Source organism: Labrus bergylta, chromosome 18 (assembly GCF_963930695.1).
Source record: "Labrus bergylta chromosome 18, fLabBer1.1, whole genome shotgun sequence".
NCBI classification, from domain to species: Eukaryota; Metazoa; Chordata; class Actinopteri; order Labriformes; family Labridae; genus Labrus; species Labrus bergylta.
Window position 1 is genome coordinate 12,172,420 of NC_089212.1, and position 16,645 is coordinate 12,189,064.

Genomic DNA, 16,645 nt, shown 5'->3' on the forward strand with positions numbered 1-16,645 from the left:
ATGTTTGTGATATCATCTTGACTGTATCCAAAATAATGCTGAAGTGCTATACATTTTCCCAAAAGATCTTCACAAACCTCTCTTGTCCTTCCTTCTAACTAACCTCGCTGCAGCTAGACAAAAAGTAACAAATAAATCTGAGGATGCCTGACAGCTGGATTGGTCCGTGGTGTGAAAGCATGGCCCCTGTATCCAGGACTCGTTTGAGGATGCATGGTGAGTGTTTTCTTTTGTCTGTTGCCATGTTCTAATTGCACATGTTCATATTGCATCAATGATACAAATGTAACCTCACTTTGACGATTATCTTTTGTAATTCTGCTGTAACTTCCGATTGGGAAGAATTTAGAAGATGTCTGAGGCTGAATGACATAGTCATACATATGTCCTTGGTACTTATTTAAAATTTAATGATAATAACCTGAGTGATAGTTAACACACTGATTTAGAAAACAAATCTAGGTACAAATCCCTTGATTTTTTTTTTATTGCACAAATGCAAACTGAGCAAATAAAATCTACTAGTCAGTGCCCTCTAGTGGACAAATACAGCTATATACATGTATCTTTAAATAAGCTTTTATATATATATATATATATATATATATATATATATATATTTTAATGGCCAATGTTTCAGTCTAGCTATAGTCCTTAAAGTAGTTCACTTTAATAATAAATACAAATGGTGACTCTGGGTACATTAATCATGAGCTTTCTGAAGTCTTGGTTGAAATTAGGTCAGGGTGAAGAAATACAGATGTGAGAAACCACTGTGATTTGTGTGTGTCATTAATAATTAGTGTATCATAAAAGAAAATACACGTTTATTTCAACTTGGGTCTTATTTTTGTCGTTTTGACCATGGTCTTGTCAAGTGGTTGAACAAGCTGTGAACAAGTCAACAGTTTCACCAGAATATCTAAATGTTGTCCCTCAATGCAAAGGAAAAATGTGTGCACAAAATTAAGTAAAGTCCAATGTGAACAAGCAAAACAGCCTTGGACAGTTACTGGTCTGGTCTGGAGTCTGTATGAATCTTCAGACTGCAGATCTCTGATTATAAAATTATTGTGACTGACTGAAACGATGAACAAAACGGTGAAAATAAGACCCAGGTTGTAATTTAGAGCACATACTTATTGTCCTGTATTTGTATCCTGTTCCAGTACAGAGGCTTCATGGGACACGCCGGCTCAATGGCAGTTTTCCGCGGGGCCGCCTCAACCTTCTGGCCGAAACCGAAGCCCCCCATAGGGGGAGGAGGTGGCGCTCCAAAGCCTGGTGGAGGAGGAGGAGGAGGAGGGGGACCTGCTCCAGGTAGGCCAGGAGGGGGAGGTGGAGGAGGTGGGGGTGGCGGACCACCTCCAGGCAGTGGAGGTGGTGGTGGTGGTGGGGGTGGTGCTCCCATGCTGCCTGGCAGAGGGGGAGGGGGAGGTGGTGGTGGTGGAGGTCCTGAGAGGCCCGGCAGGGGAGGGGCAGGAGGTGGTGGTGGAGGTCCAGAGAAGCCAGGTGGGAGAGGAGGAGGTGGTGGTGGTGGTGGCGGTGCGGCAGACCCTGGGGCAGTTTCAGATTTTTTATTTAGTCCGATAGAATCCAGGTTGAGTTTTTTCGGGATGTTCTGGCCGGGGCTTTGAGCCAGACCACCAGGGTCTCCCTCAGGACTCTTGATGAAGGTCTCCCTGTCCGTCTGGATCCCCACGGTGCGGCAGGTCTTTGGAACGGGCTCGTCTACAGCGGACACAGCAGCATCAGAGACTCCACCTCGGTCCTGGCTCGCCATTAATGACCTTTCTTGCTGCATCTTGGCGATAATTCCCTCCAGTTGGGTCATTGAGATGGCATTCTCACCACGCAGCTCAAAGACCTTGAGCTCAAAGTCGGACTGAAAGAAAAAGGTGGCAGATAATGTATTTCCTTGGATGAAGATGGATTAATGTGTGTAATTATTATGCCCACATCATATTATTATCTTGTTTCCATCATACCCTTACATTTTTCCAGAATCTGAGGTTCATTTCAGACAAGCACAGTAACAATATTCAAGGCCCAGTATTCCTTTGACATTTCAAACGATCCAAACAAAGTGAAGTATTGATTTGAGACATAAAGAACAATGTTTTGTAATCAGTCTTACACATGTTCCTGGTTAGCTTGTGTCAGTGCACAAATAGAATAAGGCACGTTCCCACCCTTTCTTGTGGGTTGACTGCGGTACATGTTTCTCCGTGTCAGCATCAGTCCGTTAAAGGGCAACATCAAATTAAAGGCTTAAAGCAGACTGGCTGAGAAACCAATTCTGAGGTCAGACTTCAAGGAAACAGTCCATAAAGCAATTTATCTGTGGTGCAAATCATAAAACATGACCGGAGCAATGCTCCATTGGTTATCATGGGTAAAAAAAAAGAGAAGTTAAAGCCAAGTCTCTGCTTGTGATGAATGAAACGCTGACAGCTTTAATAGATTTTTGGGTAAGCCATCATGTAGGAGATAACAGACACATTCATCACAAAACTGTATGCCTGTGGCAAGAACTATACATTTGGGAGTAATAAAACTGTGCAAAATCCATAGTTCAAGTTGGAATATAAAACTACTTCTTCAGCTTTGTAAAGTTTTAACAGGCACCTGAATCTAAAATAGGAGTTTTTCTATGTTTTTGTTATAAATAATCATGTTTATAGAAAAGCCATTTTGTACTGTAGTGATTGATGTCAGATAAAAGTATTCAAGTAATTTCCATTTCTGTTTACTTCCTGAGTGCGCAGAGCTAGGTGTGAGAAATATTTTTCTTTTATTCTGTGCCTCATCTGAGTAGTGTAGTCCGTCTGTTTATTAAGCAGATGATTTACTTCTAGTTTGGTTTGGTTTAAGCTTTCTTTCCATTATAGAAATGTCTTTATTAAAAATGCACTGTTTCAGAATAGACATGAATAAGTGGAAGGTAAAGGAGTAAATATGAAAATGATTTTATTAATAACTTGATTGGCAGGTAAACAAACACTGCACATTTTAAGAATACCAGGTAACTTTGATAAATGTAACAAGTAAATGTTGATAAAGGGTTACTGTTTCTCATTGAGGTCTTGCTGCATTTGAACATTTCATGCTGACTTAGTGCCATCTTGTGTTCAGGAGAGTAAACTGCCATGACACAAAAAGATATTCCTCAATTACCTGATCTAATTTATTTGTGTGTTTAATAATAACCTCTGTTTACAGCTTTTGATGACTTACGTGCATCCTCTCCAGCTCCTCCTTGCACTCCCTCTTTAGCTGCAAGAGGGCAGCCTGGTGTTCTGAAAGACGACAGAACAAGGAAACACATTGTGATTTATTAAACAAACACTGGAGTGAACACACAATAATCAGCTCATTGCTGTGTCCTATTATTGATTGATGAAGAGAAAGAGTTATGTTTTCTTGAGATATAGGCTATAAGGTTAGCACATTAAATCACTACTAAACTAGTTTGAAAGAGAAGAGAAATCCCAACAAGATGTCTGGCTGTTTGTGGTAAACTCTTAGAGAAGGGTGGGTCACGTTCACTCTGACGGGAACATATTTACAACTCAGCCAACCAGTTTGACATCATACTGGCTACTGAAATGAAAGCCAAAACATTTTGTCAAATCAAAACACAAATCAAATTGCCGTTTAGTTTTCACTGATCCTATGAAGGCAGAGAAGTTAAAACACGGCCACCATGTGATTTATGTGAGAACATGCAGACTGTTGACACAAGCTACACGACTACATTTCCAGTAGTGATTCTTTCTTACTATAGTATGTTAATCTCTCCTATCCAGAGTAACATCTTTTCCATTTGGAGTTGCACAATGTTTTTTACCTGCTGTCAAACCTTCATTTTAACTTATTTGAGGATTTGACTGTGGAGCTCATTTTAACATTTACTTCTAACTACAATTAAGACTAAAATCAAGACCCTGAAGATGATTCTGTTTCGACTGATGCACTACCATCAATAATCCAGTTTAAAGTTTCCTAGTTTATATCAGTCACTATTTAAATCATCATTACTATGCATGTCATTGACAACATTACATTATTGCTAGATTTGACTAATATTAATGGCTTTCTATGTCTCCCTTAGTTCTTACTTCCTCAGCTCACACAGTCACAGCACATGGCGGTTCAACACAGCCTCTGCTCGAAGTTTTTTCCTTGCCACTGTTGCCTAAAGTGGCCAAGTGCTCATGGTGGATTAATGTTGGGTCTTTTCAAATAATAAAACAAAAAGTACTACCTACTTGCTCTTTTTGTAAAATGTCCTCAGATAATGTTTGATATTATTTGGCACTACATAAATAAACATTGATTCATTCATTCATTGCAATAAAAGGTATTCTACATAAGCAATAATATATCTCAGTCAAAGCTTAGATTTATGGATATCTCAAAAATCAATCACCGTAATTGAAACTAATAAAGTGAGCACTGAGAGGTCTGTATTTTTTCTGGCTAATCTTGGGCCATAGTAGTGTGAATACATGACTGAATGTACACATGTGTTGGTTTATCTATGGGGCTCACAGTCTGGACCTTTGCTCTGGTTCTTTGATTCTAAGCACTACTTTCTTAGACAAGAGCACAAATCGCTGAGATAATCCGCACATGGTAGCTTTAATCTATTCTCTAACAGCTGTTTCACTTCTCTTTCCCTTCCCTGCACTGAGAACATAAAAGGAAAGCTTTTTACTTTCTAATGTAACACTTAAGTGACCGCTTGTGTGTGCTTTTGACCTCTCTTTGTCTCATTAAACTTTTCGAATACAAGGTGGGCGAACATGGCATGCTGCCCACAGCGTTTTGATTTCATAAAGTGTTTTTTTTTTTCCTGAGCTAACACCCACACATGCTAACCTGTGGGGAAACAACACAGTGACAGGATCAAATGGATTTAAAGGATGTCTTACACATTATTGCTGATACTTAACAAGCTCTGCAGGATCTGTCTAGAAGTCTCTAGATTATTTCTGGGTTTTGGTTTTCAAAAAATGAGATATATTCGATGATATCAATCCAATGAGACGACAACAGTAGCTTTTATCCACAAACAGATCAGAGTGAGGTGCGTCCGTTTAGGTTTGACTCGTGTTTTCTCTTTCAGCATACTTCATCTTAGATCTTAATACAGACAACAGTGACCAAAGCAACATGCTTGAGATTTCTTACCTGCCTCCGTGTATTTGAGTCCCACCTTCTCTTCCTCATCTTTGGCCTTGGGTGGGGGCCAAACAGCCTGCAGACGTCGAGGAGTCCGGTCCTCACTGTCTGTAGGCGACACAACCTCCGTCTGTAAGGGAGAAAACACATGCAACAAAATGTTTATTTCAGAACACAGTATCATAATAATAAAGTCAAAAGGCAGACTTAAAGTGTGGTGTGAACATGTAAAGTTTCATACATCAGCTTCTGTAGGAGTTCTGACTTCCTTGGAAGGAGATTTGGAGGTTCTTTCAAAAATAGACCTCAGATTTTCCTTATCACTCTTGATTTTCTTTCTCACTGCCTCAAGATCCACCTCCTCTACTTTCTCCTTCTTGACAGCTTTGGGACCAAACATATTCCTGAAGGTTTCATATGCCAGGTCTGAGGTTTTCTTTACATCTGGTGGCGAAGTGGGAGTTTGTGGGCTCTGACATTTCTCTCCCTCAGCCTCTTCTACCTTCTCGGGCACCTTTTTGCTGGGTTCAGGATCAGCGTCCTGCCTGTTATTTGACTTTTTAGTGTCAGTGCGGTTGTTTCCTGAGCGCAGGTGACTGAGCTGTGCCATCACTGTGCTTTTAGTGTTCAAAACAGGTTTTGTGTCAGTGGGTTTTTTGGCCAGGGTGGCACTTTTTTGCTCCGGGAAGAGCTTGGTTTTATTTACAGTGTTCTTCAGGCTAAGAAGGGCTAGATCGGCGTCCTTCTCGCTCTGCTTGATCTCGGACATTGTCTCCCTTTCTTCTCCTACAGCTCCTTTCTTCAGCACCCGTAACCCACTGAAGAGAGCTGGCATCTGGAAGGCAGGGGATGAAGAAAGAACTGCTTCCCTGGAGGGGGAGGAGGTGGAGGAGGAGGAGGAGGAAGGGGACACGGATGAAGATGGAGATGGCTTGTGCGTTTCTGGAGTCTTCGGACCCGTTTTGCGTGGAGAGGAAGGACTGGCACTTTTCTTGATATCACCTGGAGAATCATCAGATGCAGAAGAGAGTTTCTCTGTGGGTTTTTTAATTTTAGCCGAGTCAGACTGCTCCTTTGGGGTGAGGGGAGATTTGACTGAAAGTTCAGGAGTCTTAGGGCTTGAGGGAACAGAGGAGGACACTTGGCTGGAGTTAGATTCCTTAGTTTCCTTCTTAGCCTCACACATTTTCTCTTGCTCCCTCTCCTTTTGTTCAATATCTACATCTCCCTTCTCTTTTGAAGATGAGGCTGGGGCTGCGTTATTTGTGGGAACGATGGAAAGAACAGGCAGTGAACAATCTATGCTAGCATGCTCCTCACTCTTATCTGTACCTTTATTGTCTCCAGTATTCTCTCCAGCTGCAGATGTTTCCACACCAACAGGGGTGGTGCTCGCTTTCTTCTCCTCAGTTTCTTGTTTAGAGTTGTCTTTGGTACTCTTCTTCTCTTCAGTATCCTGGTTGGAGTTTTTTGTGGTGCTCTCCTTTGTCTCTTCACTTTCCAGTTTGGAATCTGAAGACACTTTCCTGGAGTAACTTTTATTGAAGAACGTGTTTGCATATAAAATATCCTCAATGCGTGATCTTTCCTTAAGTTTGTGTGTTCTAAACACGGGGATATTGTACTCTTCTCTCTCTTCATCTTTTTCTCCACCACGGTCTGATGTATCATTGTCCTCTGACAGACTCGTCCTGCTGTCTGCCCACTCCTCATCCTCTGTGTCACTGTACGTTTCCACCCTTGTGACCTGGACCAGATCTCGGTCAGCCGAGGCTCCAGCTACTGGTTTAACTCGGACACAAGACTCCTTGCTGGTTTCTGTTGAATCTGCGCACTCCCCTGTCTCACAGGAAGCACCTGCTTTATCCTGAGGCTCACTTTTAGGAGTTTGATCATCTTCTGGAAGAGGGTCCTCCTCATCTGGTAGGTCCTTAAATGCCACCAGGACAGCTGGGTCTGTGTCTTCAGATTTAGTGATACCCAAGAAACCGCCCAAGACATTCAAAAGACTAGTTGGCTGCTTCACCAGGCCCTCTGAGTTACTGCTTGTGCAGTCCATTTTGCTGTTACAAATGTGACACCAACTAAGAGGAAGATGAGGAAAACTAAAACAGGTAGCAGCTCCAGAAAACTGTTGACGATTTGCTCCTCACCTCCAGGCTGCTTGTATTCCACCTCTACTGCCGGCAGAGAACAAAGGGCCTTTTGTAAGGAAAAATCTCCCAAGCTCCTCTTACCTTCTCCAGGAGGGCACCAAATATAACAACACTATCCTGTATTCCTGTTTAGTCTCACACTCAAAGTTTGGATTTGGAGGACTTTCATAGTGTCACACAGAGACACTACAGACTGTACAGTATGTTGTCAGTAGTGCAGTTAAGTCTCTTGCTTTCTAAGAGAGCAATATTCCCATGACGCTGCGAGTGAGCTGCTCAGTGGCTGGAAGCATGTCCCGCTGTAATCTCCCTGGGAGAGCAGAGTTCACCTGCCTCACAGAAGAATTTCCAACAGTTCCCACAAGTTGAGCATTTACAGCGATAAAAGTTTCAAGTTATCCTGTGCTGGTTTCACAGAGTGGAGTCCATAGGTAAGCAGATCTTCTAGTTTATGTCTGTCTTCTTTCATCTCAGGTTAAAGAAAATTCCTTTGGCTCATGTAGTGTCGGGAAAAAAACCCCTCAGGTTGGAAAATAAATGTGTCTCACTGGTCTACCCGGTCTGGGGACGCCTCCCTTCAGGTCCCTCCCTTCCTGGGAGGAGACCTGCAGAGCAAGGCACCGCAGGTGTCTGATTACCTTTGCTCACTTCTGTAAAATAGCTGCTGAGGTAACAGTGCAAACACACAGAGTCAGTCTATGGTCAGGTGGGGAGCTGCAGTGGCCCATTAGCCCAGCTAAAGAAGTACAGGGCTTAAGACATGGTGATTAGTCCGCTTGTACATAGTCACTCTGGCTAACATGCTAACAATAGATTAGTAGCTCATGATTACTCAGACAAAACAGGGCTTCAGTTACACAACAATTTTAGCTTTTGAAACTCTTACCTTATGTAGTATCTTTATGTGGTAGGTGCTGGCATTTTTTTATGAAAAAAATTGAGGTGAGGTTTTGAGGACACTTTTCTTTTAGAGTTTAAGTTTTTCTTATGTTTCCAAGCTAAACTTAACAAGCTAACACCAGGGACTGTATACCAGTCAAAGGCTAACACAAACAATTCACACAATGTGGAAAGAGTTAGCATGAGAAAGATATTAGAGAAACAAAAGGGATAGCTTCTTTGTTGTTAGAAGTTACAACTACCATTTTTTATGAACATTTTAAAAACAGCTCCAAGCGAACAAACACACACAAGAAATGTAATCCATGTAAATAAAGAACTAATCTGTCAAAAATACAAAAAAAAACAAAAGGAAAAGGGAATTACTTCTTTGGTGTTACAACTTTTCTTTTAAAAAGAGTATCCTTAATTTAACCTGCTCTTACCTTTGATTTTGTTAAAAGTAATAGTTGTAAAAAACACAGCAGTCTTCAGAGTGTGGTTGCCCTTAGCAACCGCAGGGCACACATTCCTGACTGGAGCTCCTAAAGGACACGCTCCTACTTAAATTAAAGGTGCTTTTATAAGGTTTTTAAGTCCCGTTTCATGTCTTATCTAAGGTATAGTGTATGTTGGAAATGTTGTTTTGTCTGTGATAAATACACAAATATTTCATAAGGAATTTGTCTTAATAGAAAATCACATGATGCTACCTGAAGTACAATTGAAGACCAAAAAAAAAAAAAAAAACTATTTAAAAAAAAAAAAAAAAAAAGAAGGTATTTCCCAGGATAGGTGATTATTTTAGCCCTTTCCCACAAATAGGAAAGGGGCTTGTGTGGATGAGGAATTAAGTTATGTAATAGGAGTGGCTTTTCATGTAGGGACAGTAAATCCCCCTCAGGGTTTATACTAGAAAGAGGGAACCACTGATGGAGAAACAGTGACGTGAGCGTAAATCTGACAAATATGAGATTACAATTCTGTAGTGTTTATACAATCTACAACATAAAAACAAGTGATTTTATTTCTATTCTAGTCATCATCCAAAAGCTACCGTGGTATATTGAGCTGTTACAGCAAACTTAGAGAACACTATGATCATTATAGCTGTGTCTTATTCTAATTTTACTATCTATCTTTACTTTCTATTTTTTACTTTTTCTTTTTCTAAGAAAATGGATAATGATTAATATGGAGCCATGCTACACCCAAGTATGTGAGATGGCTGTCACGTTTACAACCAAACAAGAGTGTCTTATTCTGTCTAGCATGGCCTTTGTACTGGTATGTTAGCTTATAATACTTAAAGTCAGGGCAGCTATTGTGTCTTAGAGAACAATGCATTGCTTGCATTGATAAACAACCCGCCTAAAACCACACCTAAGTAATTTGCTTCATCTGACACAGGAATGAATGCCTCTGTCAGACAGCGTGATGGAATCCTGACTGATTTAGAAACAGTTTTTTTTAACAGCTTTCTGTTGGATGATTTAGAAATACACAATGTCAGTTCTTTAACTGTTGTGCTCTTTTTTTAGCATTAAATAAAAAACGTATAGACAACTGGAAACAAACATTGCATTGTTTTGCTGCTGGCTTGTTACTATGAGGAAGGAAAACATACAATGGGATTATATTGGTCACATGCGCTGCAGGAAAACAACATCATCACAATAACAAAGCAAATCGCTAATCACTCATAATAGCCTACAAATTTGCAACAAGGTTAAAAAATGTTCTCGATGTACAACAAAAAGAAAAGAGAGGGAGAAATTTCATTGTGTTTGCTCGGAACGAAAGAGGGTTGAGTGGAATGATCTCAGTCAGTTTTGGCTTAACACCCCACCCTGCAGATAATAATCCATGACCTGTTAATCTGTTTTCTAAGAATGCATGATCAGGTGGTTTAATGGTGAAGAAAAATGTGAGAGGGGAAAAAAAAAAAAAAAAAGGAGAGATAGACTGCTCTTAGTGTGACAACATGATTTAGAGCTCATTTGAAACTTCAAGTGTTTGTGCTTTTCATAGTTAAGGCTCCTCACCGTGCCTTCCAGCTTTGGTATGTAGGGTGTGTCCCCAATGATGTCATCCTCAGGTGGTGTGATGCGCAGGAAATCCAGGTGATCTGGGCGAGGAATGTTTGAGATGGGCTCCTGAGGATCATCGCCATCAAGCATCCAAATGTCATCCGGACGCAGGAGGGAATCTTCTACAGAAACACAAACACACACACACAACCACAGGGTAATTATTCAAAGCTCTATGTTGAGCAGAGGAATCATTGATGGAAAAAATAACAGTATAAAAAGGTGTGACAAGGAGAAATCAGTTGGATACAATGAGGTTAATTGTTTTTTTCTGTTTTATCTGCACAATTAAATAAAGAATGATGAGGTAGAAAGCAGACATCAGAATCTTTTAACATCAAACAGACAGAAAGGGAGAGACCCTTGTTTGCTGCAGGCCTCAGGACGCAGCTATTTTTAACTGCACTTAACCATCCCAGTTCCCATCATCAACACCAGCAGAGAGCCACACTGATCCAGTGAAGAAAGCAACTGCAGAGAACTGGCCTAAAAAGCAAATACCACTAGCTATTATTGATTTGCATTAAAGAAATGTGCACTATGGTGTGTTGCTCAACAATAACACTATACTACACTGAGGGAGGTTTGCAGACCGGTGTGTATTTAGCCATCAATCAAAATACAGTACTTTACCTTTAATATATCTCTTCCCAAGGCACTCACACAAAGCATGCTCAGTTAGCTGTAAGAATGAAAACTGCTTAGAATATATCACTAATACACAAGTATTACAAAGAAAACCTCCCCCTCTGTGCTGGTCTTGAAGCACTAAGCAAGGGAGGTTTTATCCTGTGCTTTTCAGAGCGTCAGGCCTTTAATATTTACTGTTCAGTGACACACTGCAGACACAGCCTTCCTCATGTGCGCGGTGGTGAACAAATCACATGGTATTAACTTCACGAATAAGGAAAGAGGTTCTGCTGCCAACAAAAGAGAAAGGGGAATTTGAAATTCCTGTCACGTGCACAAAAACATGATATATCTTGCTGTATCAAGAGATCGAGCCATGACGAAAGGGAGAGAAAAACCTACATAAGAGATAAAAGGGAGAGAGGTGAAAGACTAGGGGGGGGAGAAAAGGAAGTAGAGAAAGAGGAGACAACATAGTGGGACTGGGGGGGGGGGGTTTGAATCTTGAAGCTAGTGACCTCATTTTCCTCCAGCAACAAGGCCTTGACCTGTTTTAGCTGGTAACACAAGAAAACAAATCATGTTCAATAATCTGCTAAAGTATCCCATAACCTTCCTGTTGTCAATATATTTTCAGAGAGCGAGCAGTTTAACCGTAATGCTTCCGAGCAGCCACTTCTGAGGAATTGGAAGTCCCCTTGTACAGCCTCAGCCAAATGCTTTAAATTCAGTTGTGAAAACACACACACACACACACAAATTAACTGGGAGAGCATCAGTCACATTCAGACATTAGGAGACAGCAGTAATGCCTGCAGTTACTCCAGTTATCTCTGGCTTGGACAGCAGAAAAAAAATAAGAGATTAGATTAATAACTTTTCATTATCATAATGTTTCACTGCATGGCTCTGCAGCGAGAACTGCTGACTGGTAGCTGGGCAACTTCCAATTGCAAAGTAAAGCCAAGTTCAGGAAGAGAGAAAGAAATCATGCTTGTGCACTTTTTCCAATGCTAACAGGACTGACAGTTAACTATTGACTTTATTATGCCCAATTTGACCCACACTGCCCCCACCTGGAAAGGCAGGAAAATGCACCTCTGTCTACACACACCAGTGAATCTCTCTGTTCTGCTGTATACTCTTAATAAGACAAAGTTAAGCTACAGAAACACTGCAATGTTACAACAGTAAACACATATGGAGGAACAAGTTTTGAATGCATTATGAAATGGCACTAGACACACACAGTGAGCTTAACGTCTCTAGCCCTGGGGAGAACTTTGTGTTTAATACATTTAATCTTCTTCCCTGCTACTCTAAAAGCCCCGACTAAATCACAGTGACCTTCCATAATGGAGGGGACACCAGCTGCTGATGGGATTGTATTTAATGCAATGCTAATTGAATAACTCCAACCTAAGACAACAGCAGTCCATCATACAAAAATATTATTCTCCAGTGTTTTCATAGTATGGACTGTTGTGTTATGGAGGCTGCAGACATCAACAGTGCATACAGGTGTTTCCTTAGAGAGCAAACCAGCAGGTGTTGAGTGACATGCAGTAATCTGACAGTGAAAAATCACAGAGTGCGAGTGAGCAGCTGTCAGTCGGCACACGTTTCTCTGTGCTAACGTTAGCATTATCGTTTCAACAGTGGTGCATCTGTGTTGTGGGCGGCTCAGGAACCAACTAATGTCCTATTATCCTGGCAGGTGGGGGTTGCGACTGGAGATGGATTAATCCACCTGTCACTTTGTCTGCTGCTCATCAATCATCCAGTGGCCAGAGAAGGCTTTGTGGAGGCAATGCAAACACAACCCTGAAAGTCATTCTCCAAACCCATATAAACTAAGGTGGACTTATAAGTATGTTTTGCATTTCTTCCATTTATTATCATTTGTTTATTCTTCTTTACATGAAGTATTTTATCTTCTTGACTGAAACAAATTCAGACATTTGTTTGCAATGTGTTTGTTGCAAACGCTCACATGCAAAATTGTCATTAATTGTGCAGCCCTATTTTGTCGATATTATTAAAGCTATTTTAGAATTAAATATGTTCTGGAAAACCTTGAAATAACTTAAGGGTGTGTACTAGTTCTGTGTTCAATGAAATGCTCCCTGTTGGTCCTCCCCCCCCCCCCCCCATGACACACAGGAAGTACAATCTTTTGTGGTTACTGTTTCTTCAAATTCAGCGTTATTGGACATTGAAAACGCCAATCAATATCTAAGATAATTTTCCTACTTCCAACTTTTATAAGAAACACATAGACTAATTATATGCCAAATGAAATTAGATTCTGTTGGATGCTTATTGGGAACTTAAAAAGGCAGAAGCTACCAAACCAGATCATTTCCTGTATATAATAAAAGAATCAATGCAGGCCAGACGGTGCAGACATATTAGTTAGCAATACAGAGCTTTTATAAATAATCTCTTTTCTAACTCCTCCCATGCTAAAACCTCCCCCTTATTCCCACAGTCCCTCAAACAGCTTTGCACAGTATGCCATATTTTAGCCGTTACAAATCTATGACCCCATCATTCAAAGTATAAAAACTGGGCCATGTGGCGTTTTTTAATATTTCTGGCATCCTCCAACCCCCTCCATCACTTTAGCCAGGATGGAGGATCATAGACTTTTACATAAATCTAAAAAAAAAAAAAAAAAAAAAAAAGCAGGAATAACAAATTACCCAGTCACTTAAGCCCTTGTCAATGCTGTTTCTCCACCCTGGCTTGTTGGCTGCATGGCTGTCAGGCTGGCTGATAGACCTACTGGTTTAGCTGTCAGTGGGACAGCTCATGTAAGAGGCAGCTACAAGTGAAAGCTCAGGGAAGAGTGCTGCGGTGCTTTGAGGGACACAGCTGTAATGTAGCTTGACATGAAGCCCACAGATTCATCATTAGTCATTTGAAATGCGGTTCTGGAGGCTGATGGGTTTATACGGAGCTAAGAGAAGAGGGCTTTCTTTGAGAATGGCAGATGATTGACTGGCAGAGAGGAAATTTGTTTAAGTTTTGTCCACGTTTGCATGTTTTAAATGGTTAAACATTGAAAAGACGCCTCTAACTAGAAGCCGCTCATACTAAAAATATAATTACTTGGAACATAGCTAACATTCACCACAGTGTCAGCATTGCAGTCATTTATTAAAGAAAACAAGTAACTTGTTATTCAAGACGGACCTTTGTGCTCCGTTTCTCTGTATGCAGAGTGAAGCTAAGAGCAAGACAGTGAGACAGACTGAAGCGCTCTTAGTCTGCTTTTGGCAAACTTCTCTTCATTATCTGAATAGAGCTGGCCCCTGTCCTCACCCTGCTCAACAATGTTGCATAGCAGGACACTTTGTGTTGAATGACAGCTAGTAGGGAGAGCTGGGTGAAGCTCTCTTTCTCAGCACTGATCAGTTTCATATGACCTCAGTGAAACCTATTGGGTAATCTTATTATGGTACTGCCTGCCATATGTCCGTCAATAAAATAAGCAAGCAACTGAGAGAAAAGGGATAAAATGGAGAGAAAGACACTCAAGGATTTTTTAAAGGTTTTATATTTTTATACTGCTGCAGATTAAACGGAAAAAAATTCCTTTGATAGTTATTAACCAATACTGCTGGTCACTTTAGCTCTACGGAGCTTCTTGATGCTAATTTTTTTGGGGGTTTTCTAGCTCTTAATTACAAAAAATGTTTGCTTCAATTTCACTGTTCTTAAAAATGACCAAAAAGGGCCAAAAGAGCTTAAGAGTCAAATATTTCCGAGAGCAGGTACACAACTAAAAGGATATTAAATATATACGTACATTTACCAGGTGTAAAGAGTTGACTCTGAACAAATGCTAATGTTTCTGTGTCCCTTCTACATGTGTAATTAGGCAACTGTTAGCTAACACGTTTCTTGTTTCTGCTTGAATATATATTTATATGTTATTGTCTTTGTAGCTGGTTTTTGCTAGCCAAAAAATGATGTACAGTACACAAGTTTAAAGTTTCCTGTGTAGTTTCAAAATTGTGTTTGGTTTGCTGATAGATATCAAGACAGCATGAGACATAGATGCTATAAGCTAACATGAAGAGATACCGGCAGGTAATTAGCATCACATACACACTCCAGCGAGGTTACACAGACTGCGATGAAAGAGCATTAGCACATGAAGCAAAAAAAGATAATTTGTTACTTTAAAAAGACCAACCCTTTCTGCCTAATAATCATGCTCATTAATAAACACTAAGCTTCAGCAAGATTAAAAAAAACAAAACATGAATCACAATTACTACAGCATTCGCAAAGCATGAAGGACAGAGCTTCACAATGACCCACTTAGCCCTTTCGGCTGGACCCTGTGATGTTCATTTATCTGTGTTAGCATCTGAAGTGTACTCAATTATCAAGCAACACAAGGGCGATGTAGAAGCAGATCAGATTCAGCCAAATCGATAAAAGGCTTTTTTTTAGATTAAAGGTTTAAGCCTTCGCTGTGAAGGTTGCGCAGCATGAAACATCTGGTTTGAATGATGTAAGCAACAATGTCAGTCTTACTTCTATGGTCAGGGCTTTGTCCAGGGGGATTATGGATCATAATATCACACTATTACATCCATCAAGGGCTTGTTATATTTCCTAAGGCCTATACTTAGAAAACTGAAGAAAAAAAATACATATAAATGTATTATTCAATAAAAGAGATGCAATCTTGTGTGTGTCAGTGTTACTGACTGCATCCTGGTGTGTGAGGACAATGTCAGTTTCATTTCAATGAGAAATGTTCAAAATCGTCTCTCAACATGAGTGAGGCCGAGCCATACATCCCCCTGATCACTGTTAGCTTAGCTCCACACAGCTCAGCTGTCCTTCTCTCTGTAGCTGATGCTGAGCTCAGCATTGCCAACTGCATTGGATGAGCTCGTAGTTCTCTGGGATGTTACAAATTACAGACTCTGTAGCATACCAACAAAATGCACTTTAGCTCTTACCATCGGGGTAAAACTGTGCAAACTGACATTAAAAAAAAAAGGTCCAAGATTATCCAGAGGAGGTTAGCGTATGAGAAAATCAATGTTTTCTGTTACAGATTGAAGTAAAGATTTGCTGACAGGGATGATGAACAACCTTACAAAGTAAGCTAATGCAATAATGTTGAGGCCTCCTAAAATGAATTAAACCACTACCACAAACTTGGATTCTGCAGTTTTGAGTGATTCTAGTAAATGGGTAAACATTTCTAGCCAGGAGTAAATCTTCTATTACTGATTAAAGAGCAAAAGGTCACGTTTGGCTACAGCTTGCGTTGTACGTGTGTCAAACCATTTATTCTATCACCATCAGCAAGAGATAGAGATTAAACAAGAGAGGAAAAGATTTCTGCAAATTAAAAAAAAAAAAAAAATAGAAAGTCTAATCCTTTTTCTGCAAACCCTTGTCCCTGCTTGGTCGCTGATCCTTTTGTCGGTTTCCTGTGAACTGGACTGGATGTGGGTTTTTAAAGGGAGGGGCAGCAGATCCCTGAGGTCCAAATTGGCAATGCTTCAGTTAACAGGGTGCTCACGAGAACCCTGATCAGGTCGAACTCCGTGTCAGCTCTGAGCCTTTGATCTGGGACACTCCAGATAATCTCTGCTTTCCCAGCAGCACCGAGAGAGTTAAAACAAATCATCAGTGAAACTATTCTCTGGACCCGGCTTGCCCCCTTGT

General features: G+C 40.6%; 1 protein-coding gene across 2 annotated transcripts in view; it reads right to left on the reverse strand.

Annotated features, from left to right (window-relative positions):
• Window positions 1-16,645, reverse strand: part of LOC109981309 (formin) — a 53,745-nt gene that overhangs the window by 33,937 nt on the left and 3,163 nt on the right. Inside the window, exons 3-6 of one of the 2 annotated variants that reach the window (XM_065966136.1) lie at window positions 10,268-10,434; window positions 5,197-5,317; window positions 3,238-3,299; window positions 1,140-1,885 (exon numbers count right to left, since the gene is read on the reverse strand). In XM_065966136.1, the coding sequence (XP_065822208.1) occupies window positions 1,140-1,885; window positions 3,238-3,299; window positions 5,197-5,317; window positions 10,268-10,434 (1,096 nt within the window). Of the gene's footprint in view, window positions 1-1,139; window positions 1,886-3,237; window positions 3,300-5,196; window positions 5,318-5,428; window positions 7,942-10,267; window positions 10,435-16,645 lie in introns of those variants that run through there. The other variant, XM_020630037.3, reaches the window with a different exon arrangement.